Here is a 16488-nt window from a genome sequence, read left to right on the forward strand (position 1 = left end):
ATCCTGTCAAGTATTTCCTGTTGTGCTGATATTCTGTATGCTTCAGTTCCACTTTGAATGAAGCACTTCATCACTGAACTATGGAGGGACTCGGAATACTTATTTTTCTGTTTTGTAATGTGTTAACCACATTGTTTCCTGGTAATAAAAGACAAGCCACGCTTCAGAGACTAGATAATGGATTGTACTTTGTACTCATTAGAAAGTTAGGGTTTTTCTTTTTTGAGCGAATGGAAATCTTTATGGTTCTGAAGGGTCAGGTTGACTTAAATTGTTTACATCGATGGCTGATATAATAATGAGCGGGCAGAGTTTACCGATAATCTCACAAAGAATAAAACTAAGGCTCTTTACGCCGAGTGGTTTGAAAGTGAATTCCCTTCCAAAAACGATGATTCAAATGGATTTGATAATTCTTTTATGAGCGATTATTACTGAAAGTTGAAGCAGAATAGGAAGATGAATTGGATTGTGCAGAAGTTGACTGTGGCACATGGAGGGTCAAACACTAACACTGACTTGAATGATTGACTGGAATGCTGGAATACCCTGTCATTCTACAATTATGTTTTGTTTTGTAGGCACAATATATAACATCATTGCTGTTCCTCAGCAGAAGTCAGATGACGAGGAGACACTTCAAGGAGCCAAAATTGTTTGCGGTATTACACCAGTGGACAGCATGAAGCCTTCTTACTACCACAGCTTTGGTTTGACATGTCTTCGCATTACTAGCATAGATTGTGACTTGACCTGTAAATGTTTGCATATTAAGGAGTAATTGAAATATTTATTATGTCATCTTTTTGCACATGTTGGATTGTAAAATATATGATGGGATAATTAATAATGTTGCTTATCTTTTAAGAATCAAAACAATTTTTAATGAGAAATCTAGGGCACTAATAAGATGAAAAGAATAAGAGAAATAATGAGATAAGAATTGGAAATTAGTTAATGCCATGCTGGGGTTTCTAAAGCCTGTAAAGTTAATGGAAAATTGAAGGATGTAAGAAATTCCACTTTGTGGATGCCAAAAGTTTTATATAATGCACCTGGAGTAACATTTGCATGAAATAATTTACTTCTCATGATTATTAGTTTAAATTTTAGTTTGTTGTTTCCCTTCCATGCATCAGTGAGAGCCCTGCACTTGACAACTGTGCAAATTTTAAAATATCCTAGTTTAGCGAATCTGGCTGAGCTTAAATTGCAAACAAATGCCTAACAAATCCAAATGAGGCTGAGTTCATTATCATTTAAAATGTATACATGGTTGAATTGTATTGAATGTTCAATAGGTTTATTCACACATACATCTGACTGGGGTTTAATTGGCAAATCTAGAGATATGAATGAAGAGACACTTGAAGGGACATTTGTTTGTGTCATTAAACTAACCGATAGCATGAAACCTTCTTACTATCACAGCAGGGGGCCTTATGGTCAATTGTACCATCCCATTCTGGATCAGAAAGTCCGGGTTCGAGTCCAATGGCCGGACTTGTTGACCATGGATGGAGCATACATAACGCGCTTCAACTGGCTGAATCCTAGCTTGGAATCCTTCCACCATTTCCCCACTATTCCCCAAAGGGAATAATGGTGCATCTGTGAAGATATGCTTATAAAAAGACTATTACAGTTTTGGCTGGCATTCCTCCTGATTATTCCCATAGATTAAGACTTAATTTGTAAATTTCCCGACATTAAAGAGTGATTAATTCTATTGTTTTGTTTTTATTTCGAAGGAATGCTTGCATGATGATGTATATTCCTTTAAATTACCTACTTCTATGTGGGGCCACTCTCCACATTAATTAATTTCTGTGGATTGGAAAGATGTTCAGTTCGGCGCTTCCACCGATGGCATAAATTAAAATAGGGCTTTGGATAACCTAACTCTGTTACTTGCTGTCGGACACTGAATATTCCTTTCAAGGAGACACCGTGTCCTTCATTTTATTACACTAAGTTTATTACGTACAAAAGTGGTAAAATGATGAATGAATGTATTGAACTCTATAAAATTATGCTAATAACATTTTGTTTTTCCATGATAGGAATGTCTAAAAACTACATCATCTTTGTTGAGCAACCACTGAAAATAAACTTGCTGAAAATTCTCACATCCAAATTCAGGGGTAAAAGTATGAACAATGCGATAAACTGGGAGCCCGAACTCAACACCGTTATCCATGTAGCTAATAAACACACAGGAGAGGTATGACAACTTTGCAGATTTGGAGTATTTTAAAAAATATGACTATATCATTTACGTACCAAACACAAGGTGCGAGATTCTCCGACCCCCCGCCGGGTCGGAGAATCGCCGGGGGCTGGCGTTAAATCCGCCCCCGCGGTTGCCGAAGTCTCCGGCACCGGATATTGCCGAAGTCCCGCCGCTAAAATGCCTGACCCGCCGGCGTAGATTAAACCACCTACCTTATCGGCGGGACTAGGCGGCGCGGGCGGGCTCCGGGGTCCTGGGGGGGGGCACGGGGCGATCTGGCCCCGGGGGGTGTCCCCATGGTGGCCTGGTCCGCGATCGGGGCCCACTGATCCACGGGTGGGCCTGTGCCGTGGGGGCACTCTTTTCCTTCCGCCTTCGCCACGGTCTCCACCATGGCGGAGGCGGAAGAGACTCTCTCCACTGCGCATGCGCGGGAATGCCGTCACCGGCCGCTGACGCTCCCGCGCATGCGCCGCCCGGAGATGTCATTTCCGCGCCAGCTGGCAGCGCACCAAAGGCCTTTCCCGCCAGCTGGCGGGGCGGAAATTCGTCCGGCGCGGGCCTAGCCCCTTAAGGTTGGGGCTCGGCCCCCAAAGATGCGGAGCATTCCGCACCTTTGGGGCAGCGCGATGCCCGACTGATTTGCGCCGTTTTGGGCGCCAGTCGGCGGACATCGCGCTGTTTCCGGAGAATTTCGCCCCAGACATGTTTGCAGTAGAGCGGACCTTACACTGGTTTAAGATTTTACACATCGTACTTGATCAACAAGAATAGATTTTAGATTAAATTAGAGGATGTAACAAAACAACAATATCCCAATATACTCAGCCAGATATCCCATCCTGTTGACAACCATGGGCGGGATTCTCCGACCCCCCGCCGGGTCGGAGAATCGGTAGGGGGTGGCGTGAATCCCGCGTCCGCCGGCTGCTGAATTCTCCGACGGGGGCGGGAATCGCGGGGGGCCAGTCAGCGGGCTCCCGCCGGCGATTCTCCGGCCCGCGATGGGCCGAAGTCCCGCCCATTCTATGCAGGTCCCGCCAGTGTAAATTGGGGTTGGTCCCTTACCGGCGGGACCTGGCGGCGCGGGCGTTCTCCGGGGTCCTGGGGTGGGTGTGGGGCGAACTGGCCCCGGGGTGGTGCCCCCATGGTGGCCTGGCCACGCGCCGGTCGTGTAAGCCTCTGCGATGGTCGGCGCGAAGGTGAACCACCCCCTGCGCATGCGCAGGGGTGACGTCAGCAGCCGCTGATGCTCCCGCGCCCGCACCGACCGGCGGTGTCCCTTCGACCCCGGCTGGTGCGGCGCCAAAGGCCTTCCACGCCGGACGGCGGGGTGCAAACCACTCCACCACCGGCCTAGCCCCTGAAGGTGCGGAGGATTCCGCACCTTTGGGGCGGTCCGACGCCGGAGTGGTTCCTGCCGATTCCTGGAGAATCCCGCCCCTGATCATTAACAGGGACTAAATAGTTCCATTGGCATGACATTTTTTAAAATCTGTCCTCTGCATGCTCCCTTAATATCAGGTCAAAAGCAGAATTGGGCTAAGCCTTTGAACAGGTCATCTAGCTGTTCTTTCTGGCTTAATAATGACAAGTCATATATCAGGAAAGGAATGATTAAGGGGATGGCCACAATAGTTCTGTTCGTAAATATATATCTCAATCTAAGCATTCAGTGTTGCAGTGTTGCAACTGAAGAATGTCCATGTGTGATCTCTGGTCATTGCTGAGTTAAATAAACTCAGTCTGGATGTTCTGTTCAGTAGGCAGTTAAAACTGAATTAGAATCCTAATGATCCTAATGCTACCGTGGGCAGCACAGTAGCACAGTGGTTAGCACACTTGCTTCACAGCTCGAGGGTCCCAGGTTCAATTCCTGGCTGACTGACTGTGCGGAGTCTGCACGTTCTCTCCGTGCCTGCATGGGTTTCCTCCGGGTGCTCCGGTTTCCTCCCACAGTCCAAAGATGTGCAGGTTAGGTGGATTGGCCATGCTAAATTACCCTTGGAGTCCAAAAAAGGTTAGGTGGGGTTACTGGATTATGGGGATAGGGTGGAGGTGTGGGCTTAGATAGGGTGCTCTTTCCAAGGGCTGGTGCAGACTCAATGGGTCGAATGGCCTCCTTCTGCACTATGATTCTATGACATCATATTTACATTAATTCATTAGACTCACAACTGAGCCCTTCAGTACCCTACACAGGGGCATCAAAATGGCCACAGGACGGGAAGCAAGCAGAGAATACACTGTTTGTATTTTACCTCCCATGCTGCCCTGTTTCTGTGGGCAGAGGGAATTACAATTCTCGTAAGGGCCGGGATTCTCCACCTACCCGGCGGGGCGGGGGAATCCGGCATAATGGAATGCCGTGAACCACTCTGGCGTCGGGCCGCCCCAAAGGTGCGGAATTCTCCGCACCTTTAGGGGCCAAGCCCTCACCTTGAGGGGCTGGGCCCACGCCGGAGTGATTTCCGCCCCACCGGCTGGCGGGAAAGGCCTTTCGGCGCCGAAAGGACTTCGCCGGGTGATGCATGCACGGGAGCGTCAGCGGCCGCTCACGGCATCCCCGCGCATGCGCAGTGGAGTGAAGACCATGGCGAAGGCGGAAGAAAATGAGTGCCCCCACGGCACAGGCCCGTCCGCGGATCGGTGGGCCCTAATTGTGGGCCAGGCCACCGTGGGGGCACCCCCCCCCCCCCGGGACCAGATCGCCCCGCGCCCCCCCCCCCCCCAGGACCCCGGAGCCCACCCGCGCCATCTGCTCCCGCCGGTAAGGTAGGTGGTTCCATCCACGCCGGCTGGCGAGGGTTGACAGCGGCGGGACTTCGGCCCATCGCGGGCCGGAGAATCGTCCGGGGGGAGCCCGCCGACCGGCGCAATTCCTGCCCCCCCCGCCGATTCTCTGGTAGCAGAGAATTCGGGACATGGCGGGGGCGAGATTCACGCCAGCCCCCGGCGATTCTCCAACCGGCGGGGGGTCGGAGAATCGCGCCCAAGATTCTCAACTCTGTTTTTTTTCCCAGCTTGCGAGAAGATGCAGAATATTGGCTACATGTTGCTCATCTCCTCAGTTAGGAGGTAGGTGCAGGGTGGGATATAGAGGCCTGAGAAACCAGGAGAATGTCGCTTTAAAAATAGGAGTCTTATATACAACCAAGAAATAGATGTATAAGGTGTGTACTGACCACTCAGTGGGGTTTGTGGCACAAGTGCATCGGGCCATTGCCTCTGAAGCTCTGAATTTGAGTCCCACATTGCACTCAAAGGCCTAGAAAAATGTATTCATAATGTGGCCTTTCGTGTTGGGCGATGTTTATCTGAATATCATGACATGGCCAAACAGGAATCAATCTGCAAGTCCTACCAACACACACTAATGGCTGGTGGTAAGAGTGGGAGAGATTCCTGGTCAGCCATGAGATGAAAAGAAAGGAGCCTCTACCTTCACTGTCGATAGATCCAGGCTGCAACATGCATGCAGAAGAGTTTGCTGCTGCAGCAACTTCCAGTGAACTGGAACACACTAACCACTCAGGCATATGATTAATCTACTTTGCAAGCAATAAGGAAATGTGTTCATTCACATAAATGATTTATCAACCTTTCAAACACGGTTTGGATGAATATTTTATGATAGAATTGTAAATTAATGCCTTTAAGACAAGGATAAAAAGTAAACGCGGTTTTGTATTCTTCACTAATGGACAATAATGAGGTTGGTATTTTTAAAATTAATTTTGTCAATAGGGACAAACTTGTTGAGCCAAATGATTTGTTTTACATGCCTAAACATTTTCACATTCCTTTTGCAGATAATTCCTCTCCAGTATTACACCAAAGCCTTCAGTACATTCCATCATATCAATGCCTTTGAAAACAATGGTTTTATTGTTCTTGATCTCTGCTGTTTTGATGATGGCGAAATTATCAACAACATAAACCTGCAAACCTTCCGCCAAACTGGAGAAGCACTGGATAAGGCAATATTAAACATTATTTCATAGTTTCAATGTGTCAGTGGTCATTATACTACACCATGTTTAGGACTGGACAGATTGTGTGCTTGGGATCAATGTTCCTTTGTTTCAAAATACTGCACATGAACAGATCCTAATTATCTATAGAGATATAATTTATTTATTCCCTTGTGAAAAAAGAAACAAAACTAAATTGGCGCGTTGGATGGCAGCAAGAGCTTTGTGCTCATATTTTCTTTTTATGAGATGTGGCACAGTTGGTCAATGTACAATTTTATTACATCGTTAGCTCGGTGCTTTGATGCCTTCAGCAATGAGTTCCAGTTTTCATTGGGTTGTCAATGTTTGCACAAGGTGAATTCTGGGGGGAGGAATAATCAGTGTTACGAGTATGCCCCATCTTTCTTGTGTAGCAAAGGGCAGGAACCAGGTAGCCTTTCCATCCTTTTGTGAGGAGGTGCCCACCCCCCTGCCATAAACTAGTATGGCAGGGGGGTGGGCACGGGAGCAATAGGTCAGAAGGTGAGAGCGTTGAGGGAGAACTAGGGAATATGGACAGTGTGGCTCTGAGGCAGAGCAGACGGGGAGAAGTTGCTGAACACAGCAGGTCTGGTGGCCTGAAGTGCATATGTTTTAATGCAAGGAGCATTACGGGTAAGGCAGATGAACTTAGAGCTTGGATTAGTACTTGGAACTATGATGTTGTTGCCATTACAGAGACCTGGTTGAGGGAAGGGCAGGATTGGCAGCTAAACGTTCCAGGATTTAGATGTTTCAGGCGGGATAGAGGGGGATGTAAAAGGGGAGGCGGAGTTGCGCTACTTGTTCAGGAGAGTATCACAGCTATACAGCGAGAGGACACCTCAGAGGGCAGTGAGGCTATATGGGTAGAGATCAGGAATAAGAAGGGTGCAGTCACAATGTTGGGGGTATACTACAGGCCTCCCAACAGCCAGCGGGAGATAGAGGAGCAGATAGGTAGACAGATTTTGGAAAAGAGTAAAAACAACAGGGTTGTGGTGATGGGAGACTTCAACTTCCCCAATATTGACTGGGACTCACTTAGTGCCAGGGGCTTAGACGGGGCAGAGTTTGTAAGGAGCATCCAGGAGGGCTTCTTAAAACAATATGTAAACAGTCCAACTAGGGAAGAGGCGGTACTGGACCTGGTATTGGGGAATGAGCCCGGCCAGGTGTTGGATGTTTCAGTAGGGGAGCATTTCGGTAACAGTGACCACAATTCAGTAAGTTTTAAAGTACTGGTGGACAAGGATAAGAGTGGTCCGAGGATGAATGTGCTAAATTGGGGGAAGGCTAATTATAACAATATTAGGCGGGAACTGAAGAGCATAGATTGGGGGCGGATGTTTGAGGGCAAATCAACATCTGACATGTGGGAGGCTTTCAAGTGTCAGTTGATAGGAATACAGGACAGGCATGTTCCTGTGAGGAAGAAAGACAAATACGGCAATTTTCGGGAACCTTGGATGACGAATGATATTGTAGGCCTCGTCAAAAAGAAAAAGGAGGCATTTGTCAGGGCTAAAAGGCTGGGAACAGACGAAGCCTGTGTGGCATATAAGGAAAGTAGGAAGGAACTTAAGCAGGGAGTCAGGAGGGCTAGAAGGGGTCATGAAAAGTCATTGGCAAATAGGGTTAAGGAAAATCCCAAGGCTTTTTACACTTACATAAAAAGCAAGAGGGTAGCCAGGGAAAGGGTTGGCCCACTGAAGGATAGGCAAGGGAATCTATGTGTGGAGCCAGAGGAAATGGGCGAGGTACTAAATGAATACTTTGCATCAGTATTCACCAAAGAGAAGGAATTGGTAGATGTTGAGTCTGGAGAAGGGGGTGTAGATAGCCTGGGTCACATTGTGATCCAAAAAGACGAGGTGTTGGGTGTCTTAAAAAATATTAAGGTAGATAAGTCCCCAGGGCCGGATGGGATCTACCCCAGAATACTGAAGGAGGCTGGAGAGGAAATTGCTGAGGCCTTGACAGAAATCTTTGGATCCTCGCTGTCTTCAGGGGATGTCCCGGAGGACTGGAGAATAGCCAATGTTGTTCCTCTGTTTAAGAAGGGTGGCAGGGATAATCCCGGGAACTACAGGCCGGTGAGCCTTACTTCAGTGGTAGGGAAATTACTGGAGAGAATTCTTCGAGACAGGATCTACTCCCATTTGGAAGCAAATGGACGTATTAGTGAGAGGCAGCACGGTTTTGTGAAGGGGAGGTCGTGTCTCACTAACTTGATAGAGTTTTTCGAGGAGGTCACTAAGATGATTGATGCAGGTAGGGCAGTAGATGTTGTCTATATGGACTTCAGTAAGGCCTTTGACAAGGTCCCTCATGGTAGACTAGTACAAAAGGTGAAGTCACACGGGATCAGGGGTGAACTGGCAAGGTGGATACAGAACTGGCTAGGCCATAGAAGGCAGAGGGTAGCAATGGAGGGATGCTTTTCTAATTGGAGGGCTGTGACCAGTGGTGTTCCACAGGGATCAGTGCTGGGACCTTTGCTCTTTGTAGTATATATAAATGATTTGGAGGAAAATGTAACTGGTCTGATTAGTAAGTTTGCAGACGACACAAAGGTTGGTGGAATTGCGGATAGCAATGAGGACTGTCTGAGGATACAGCAGGATTTAGATTGTCTGGAGACTTGGGCGGAGAGATGGCAGATGGAGTTTAACCTGGACAAATGTGAGGTAATGCATTTTGGAAGGGCTAATGCAGGTAGGGAATATACAGTGAATGGTAGAACCCTCAAGAGTATTGAAAGTCAAAGAGATCTAGGAGTACAGGTCCACAGATCACTGAAAGGGGCTACACAGGTGGAGAAGGTAGTCAAGAAGGCATACGGCATGCTTGCCTTCATTGGCCGGGGCATTGAGTATAAGAATTGGCAAGTCATGTTGCAGCTGTATAGAACCTTAGTTAGGCCACACTTGGAGTATAGTGTTCAATTCTGGTCGCCACACTACCAGAAGGATGTGGAGGCTTTAGAGAGGGTGCAGAAGAGATTTACCAGAATGTTGCCTGGTATGGAGGGCATAAGCTATGAGGAGCGATTGAATAAACTCGGTTTGTTCTCACTGGAACGAAGGAGGTTGAGGGGCGACCTGATAGAGGTATACAAAATTATGAGGGGCATAGACAGAGTGGATAGTCAGAGGCTTTTCCCCAGGGTAGAGGGGTCAATTACTAGGGGGCATAGGTTTAAGGTGAGAGGGGCAAAGTTTAGAGTAGATGTACGAGGCAAGTTTTTTACGCAGAGGGTAGTGGGTGCCTGGAACTCACTACCGGAGGAGGTAGTGGAGGCAGGGACGATAGGGACATTTAAGGGACATCTTGACAAATATATGAATAGGATGGGAATAGAAGGATACGGACCCAGGAAGTGTAGAAGATTGTAGTTTAGTCGGGCAGTATGGTCGGCACGGGCTTGGAGGGCCGAAGGGCCTGTTCCTGTGCTGTACATTTCTTTGTTCTTTGTTCTTTGTTCTTTGAGGTCATACATAGCAGAGGGAGCCTAAAGAGGGGACAAATGAGCAATTAAGAATGTATAGGAGATAAGATAGATATGAAAGAAGTGTGTTGTTTTATCAAGTCAGTGCATGTATGGATATGTTACAAATGATTATCTAGCTGCCATTGGATACAAAAATAATCAATTATTATACATATACATATAAAGCACATGCAGAATGCAGAGTGACAGGGTAATACATACAAATGACAGGCCTTCAATGTCTCAACATGAACGCTCCATCGGATTAATGGTTATTTATATCAACAATTTTGTCCATCAATCTGGTTAGTAGTACTGTCATTACAAATTCCACAAACTTACTTCCATACTCATCACCACAACTGGGGCGTCGTTCTCCGCCGGCGGGAGTCTCCGTTTTGCCGGCGCCCGGGGGTTTCCCGACGGCGTGGGGCTGCCCCACAATGGGAAACCCCATTGACCGGCCGGTGTTACGGAGATTCCCGCCGGCCGGTCGGGGCAAAAATGTGGGGGGGCGGGTAGGAGAATTTCGCCCCTGATCTTCTTGGTCATTGTTGATTAGACTCTCTGGAACCTTGGCATTCTGTTTGACCCTGAGATGAGGCTTCCAACCCCATTTCCGCTCAGACAGGACCAGCTGCTGGTATCTCTGTAACATCACTAGTCCCCGACCATTTCTCAGTTCATCTGTTGCTGCAAACCTCATCCATGTTTTTCTACTGCCAAGACTTGACTATTTCAATGTACTCCTTGTCAGCCTCCCACCTTGTACCCTCCATAAACTTACCAACTTATCCAAAATTCTTCTCTCATATCCTAACTCACACAAAATGTCTTTCATCCATTAACCCTGTTCTTGTTGACTTACATTGACCTTCGGTTGACATTGAACTCCGGTTTATCAATGTCTCAATTTAAAAATTCTCAATCTTGCTTTTCTGATAAAAAACGGGTTAAAGGGATATGGGGAACAGGTGGGGAGGTGGATTTGAGACCAGGAAGCGATCAGCCCTGATCTGATTGAATGGCAGCGCAGGCTCGAAGGGCTGGATTGCCGACTTCTGTTCCTAATGCCTATGTCCCATGTTTTTAAATCCGTTCAGCCCTCCCCATCTCTGTAACCTCCTCCAGCTCCATATCTTTGTAACATCCTCCAGCTCTATTAATCTGCAACCTCCTCCAGCTCCATATCTCTGTAACATCTTCCAGCTCTATATCTCTGCAACCTCCTCCAGCCCCATGTCTCTGTCACCTCCTCCAGCTCTGTATCTCTGTAACATCCTCCAGCTCTATATCTCTGCAACCTCCTCCAGCCCCATACCTCTGAAACCTCCTCCAGCTCCATACCTCTGAAACATCCTCCAGCTCCATATCTTTGTAACATCCTCCAGCTCCATATCTTTGTAACATCCTCCAGCTCTATATCTCTGCAACCCCCTCCAGCCCCATATCTCTGAAGCCTCCTCCAGCTCTATATCTCTGTAACATCCTCCAGCTCTATATCTCTGAAACCTCCTCCAGCTCCATATCTCTGTAACATACTCCAGCCCCATATCTCTGCAACCTCCTCCAGCCCCATATCTCTGACACCTCCTCCAGCTCTATATCTCTGTAACATCCTCCAGCTCGGTATCTCTGCAACCTCCTCCAGCCCCATATCTCTGAAACCTCCTCCAACTCCATATCTCTGTAACATCCTCCAGCTCCATATCTCTGTCACATCCTCCAGCTCCATATCTCTGTCACATCCTCCAGCTCTATATCTCTGTAACATCCTCCAGCTCTGTATCTCTGCAACCTCCCCCAGCTCTATATCTCTGTAACATCCTCCAGCTCTGTATCTCTGCAATCTCCTCCAGCTCTGTATCTCTGTCACATCCTCCAGCTCTATATCTCTGCAACCTCCTCCAGCCCCATATCTCTGACACCTCCTCCAGCTCTATATCTCTGTAACATCCTCCAGCTCTGTATCTCTGCAACGTCCTCCAGCCCCATATCTCTGAAACCTCCTCCAGCCCCATATCTCTGAAACCTCCTCCAGCCCCATATCTCTGAAACCTCCTCCAGCTCCATATCTCTGAAGCCTCCTCCAGCTCTATATCTCTGTAACATCCTCCAGCTCTGTATCTCTGCAACCTCCTCCAGCTCTATATCTCTGAAACCTCCCCCAGCTCTATATCTCTGTAACATCCTCCAGCTCCATATCTCTAACCTCCACCAGCTCCATGTCTTTATAACCTCCTCCCACTCCCTGTCTCTGTAACATCCTCCAGCTCCATATCTCTAACATCCTCCAGCCCCATATCTCTGTCACCTCCTCCAGCTCTGTATCTCTGTAACATCCTCCAGCTCTGTATCTCTGCAACCTCTCCCAGCTCTATATCTCTGTAACATCCTCCAGCTCTATATCTCTGTAACATCCTCCAGCTCCTTATCTCTAACATCCTCCAGCTCCTTATCTCTAACCTCCTCCAGCTCCATGTCTTTATAACCTCCTCCCACTCCCTGTCTCTGTAACATCCTCCAGCTCCATATCTCTGTAACATCCTCCAGCTCCTTGTCTCTAACCTCCTCCAGCTCCATTTCTTTATAACCTCTTCCCGCTCCCTGTCCTCCTCCTGCTCTAAAAGCCTCTGAACTCTTTGTTCTCCTCCAATTCTAACCTTTTGCACATCTCCAATTTTCATTTTTCCACCATTGGGAACATTGCCTTCAGCTACCTAGGCCCTAAACTCTGGGAATCCCTCTCTAAACTTCCTTACTTCTCTATCTCTCTCTCCCAATTAAGACACTTCTTAAAAACTTCTGACCTCCTGTCCTGATATTTATTTATGTGGCCCTGTTTCCGATTTTCTTTGACAGCACTCCTGTGAAGTACCTGAGGACTTAAAGATATTGTACAAATACAAGTTTCTATTACATCTTTAACCAGTTCTAGCTTTGAGTAGTGGAGTCTGTGTGTGTCCGTACGTGTTAGTATGTGTGTTGTGTCCATGCATGTGGCTATACTATTTTTAGTTGGAGAGTGGAAGTTACTTTGCAAACAAATCGGACAAGTGGAATTATTCTCTATTGTGGCTGCTTCATTCTTTCTGAGGAGGAACAGGAAAAAATGAAAGGTTAGGAAAAATTAGAAAATGGTTCAAGGATCTTGACAAGGAATGTCATTCATGAGTCCGGCTGATATGTAGGAGCACTTGATCAATCGTACCAGTCTTGTAATTTTAACTCCTAGAGGTAGCATAAAAACTACGCTGTTGAATAGACTGCCCATAAAACACTCATGGACTGTATTAAAGACTGCTATTCTACACTGATGGTCTGACCATTATACTCAGCGCTGTTTCTGCTCATTGGGGTTGGTTGCTAACTTTCATCTCCCTCCTTAGTGTGAATCTTTAGTTTCCCTAATCCATTCAAATTTTTATTATGTTTTAGGCCTACAATACTTTACCGAAAGGCTTTCCACGCAGATTTGTCTTACCTTTAAATATCAATTCTAACACGCCTATTGATCAGAACCTCAATACTCTGACGTACAGCAATGCAGTCATATTCAGGAAGGCTGATGGAAAGGTATGTTCACTATTGATTATCTTTGTGCTGAAATGTTCAATTTTATTCAAAATAGACTATTTCATGTTTGTGGAGAGCACATTTATACAATGAGATACAAATTTAAATATACTCTTTAACGGCTTTAAGTATCGTCTTTGACTCATGTTTTCATCCCCAGTTGGATGCCCAGAGTTGGGAGGTTTCTAGCTCTGCACACAATGACAATTACCAATGTCCAGCCACAGGTCAGGTTTTGAGAGCCTCGCCGTGGTCGTGAAAATGTATTTCTGTTTGAAACTGTGTCAAGATATATTGCCGATATAGATATGAAAATTACGTGAAATTGTATTTTTATTGAGAAACCTGATGCCAATAAAAGCCTTCTTAATACTTGGACATTGAGCCAGGAACAAAATTTAAAAAATAATAATTTAGCTGTATCACTTTATCCTTATGAGACAACTAAAAAACTGAGATTTGTAGAGAATTTTTCTCTTTGTAATTTTCTTTGTAAGGTTTGAATTATCAATGTCCGTAATCCAATTAGAAGGTCAAGGGCACCAGATGCATGGGAACACCATCACCTGCAAGTTCTCCTCCAAGCCACTCACCATCCTGTAATGATTGGAGGATTTTAGGAATATTGGCTTCTAAATATTGGAACAAGTTAAGAATTAGGTGCCTGGGGGTATAGTGTGTTTGGCTGGAATGGTCATGTTTTTAGAAAGGATTTTGTTTTGCTTCTGGTAAGTAGCAGGTAAAATTGACCAGAAGAATGTAGATTGACTGGGGCGGTCCCTGGGGGGGTTAATGTGCTTTTGCAGCCTGCAGAATGGTTGTGATCTACCTGAATGGGAAAAGAGTCCCATAGTGAGCGCGTTTAGCCAGTGTTTCCTGGCACTCGGAGCACTGAGAAACACCACGCTATTGAACGCCCGTATGGGTAGATACGGAGACTCAGCGGGAAATGCCCAGCCGAGGTTGCACTTAGTCTAATTTTCTGCACTAAGGAGCTCTGCTCACCAGATCTCCTCAGTACAGAAGATGGGGATGCCTCTTTCGACTCCCCCTAACGTGGCCCCAAACTCCCGCAAAACCCCAATTCACCTATAAGGAGGTCATCGAGCCTCCCCACACTTGTGCAGGGTACCGCCGGGCCCTATCCGCAGTGTGGACAAAATGCCAGCTTGGCACCAATGCCCCTGGGTGCCAGGCTGGCACCGACAGGGTGCCAGGCTGTCAGTGCTAAGGTGCTTAGGTGGCACCAGCAGTGCCAGGGTGCCACCCTGTGCAGAGGGAAAGCACCTGGGGGCCTCCAATCCCCTGAGAAACCCCCATGAGTGCCATTCCATCTGGCCCCCGTTTGTGGAGACCAGCCCTGAACAGCGCTCGGCTGAGATCTCCAAGGTGAGGGGGTTCGATACCATTGCCTTGGGTAGATCTTGGCAATAGATATAGCGAGACTAGCTGGCTCACTCTAATATGCAGATTTTCTAAAAAGTGATCTGTCCATGGGCTGGATTCACATCGCGAGATTGCGTTATCTGGGTGGTTCCCAGAAGAGGAATCTCCCGGCATCTACTGGCCGTGTTGCACTGCGCTGAGCATAACACGGCCAGTAGAACACCGCCAATGTTTTTAAACTTTGAGAGAGAGAGAGAGAGAAGCAGTGAGTTTGGAAAAGCTTTGAGAGGGAGAGGAGCCGAGTTCTGATCTGCCTGACTCTGAGTCCACAATTTATTCCAAGGAGGATAGTTTAAAAAAAAGACTATTATTTGAAGGCAGAACAGTCTTGTCTGAAGACCAGGAAAGAGGCTGAAACAACCTAGTTGAAGCAGTTATTTGAAGATATTCAGCCAGAGTCTGCTAATTTTAAGATGGATTAAGAGCTTAATATTTATTTCCTTGCTGTTTAATGGGAAATTGTATAGTTGTGTTAAGGGGTAATTGTAAGCTGTTCTTTCCAGGTGTGAAGTTAAAAGTTTAGTGTTGTATTCATAATAAAGTTTTGTTTCAAAAATATCAAAGCCCTATTTTGCATGCAATCACTCCTGGATCGAATCATCCTTTCTGCACAATCTAAAATATTGGGGTTTTGGTCCAGTATTCTAGCCACTGTTGGGGTCTGGTCTGGGATCATAATAATCCTGACTTGGAAATACACCTGAATCATTAATTTATTTCTCTTTACAGATTTTGATTTACCCGAGGTGTATTTTGACCACTTGTTTTTATTTATTATTACAATCAATATAATAATGGCAGTGTGCTGTTTAATGGGGACTCCTTATTCAACAGGAAGGACCAATAAAACTAATAACGTTTTTGTTGACTCCGATAGATTTGGTGTGAAGCTGAGGACCTCCATGATGATGATCTCCTGGATGTAGGTGGCATGGAATTCCCACAGATTAACTATGCAAAGTATAATACAAAGAAATACAAATTTTTCTATGGCTGTGGAGCAAACAATATAATGATAGATTCTCTTCTAAAGATGGATGTGGAAACAAAAAAATTGAAGGTAAAAACCCTGGACTGAAATCTGATTATATTTTTTATATTAAGTGCTGCCTATCTTGTTTTATTTAAAATTCACTTTAAATGCAAATATGAAGCCTTATTTTCTCATTACAAACATAATTTTGAGAGAAGATTAAGGATCAACTGCATAAACTTGTAAAATGAATAGAAGGAATTGGTAATAGGGTGAGATGGGAGGAGGCTCAGGTGGAGCATAAACACATCTGTTGGACCAATTGGGTTTCTTTAAAATGTGAAATTAAAAATCCCTCTCTACTGACGTTGGGACCCCAGCTCCAACATTTTTAGCATGTCACCCACTGAACATAGATCGCCAGGTTGGTGATAGGCGGCAGGTAAGTTCAGCACTGCGCTCCGATGTTGCAAGGAGCCTTCCTTTATCTTTGGCAGTCTGGGGCCTCCTGATGGATTGCCCTAAATGTGTCGCCCCTTCAGACCCCACCCCTTTTGCCCCATCCCCTTCAACCCATCCCCCAAGTTGGCACTCCCAGCACTGCCCTGCTATGTCCCTGACCATCTGGGAAGTTACAATGACCTCCGAGGCTACTGGTTTGGTCACCATGCCTGACCAACGGATGGGAACATAACGCGTTCCAGAAAGATTCAGCGTTCAGCTGATTTTGAATATTAAAATATATTGAAAGGAAAAGTAATCAGCTTCAAGC

The 16488-nt window shown here is 46.3% G+C and overlaps 1 protein-coding gene across 2 annotated transcripts in view; it reads left to right on the top strand.

Moving 5' to 3' along the window:
- Positions 1-16488, top strand: part of bco2a (beta-carotene oxygenase 2a) — a 47394-nt gene that overhangs the window by 27279 nt on the left and 3627 nt on the right. For both annotated transcript variants that reach the window (XM_072486478.1, XM_072486479.1), the window contains exons 6-10: positions 582-710; positions 2064-2224; positions 6046-6213; positions 13160-13297; positions 15621-15803. In XM_072486478.1, the coding sequence (XP_072342579.1) occupies positions 582-710; positions 2064-2224; positions 6046-6213; positions 13160-13297; positions 15621-15803 (779 nt within the window). The remainder of the gene's footprint in view (positions 1-581; positions 711-2063; positions 2225-6045; positions 6214-13159; positions 13298-15620; positions 15804-16488) is intronic.

This window comes from Scyliorhinus torazame, chromosome 21 (genome assembly GCF_047496885.1).
Source record: "Scyliorhinus torazame isolate Kashiwa2021f chromosome 21, sScyTor2.1, whole genome shotgun sequence".
NCBI classification, from domain to species: Eukaryota; Metazoa; Chordata; class Chondrichthyes; order Carcharhiniformes; family Scyliorhinidae; genus Scyliorhinus; species Scyliorhinus torazame.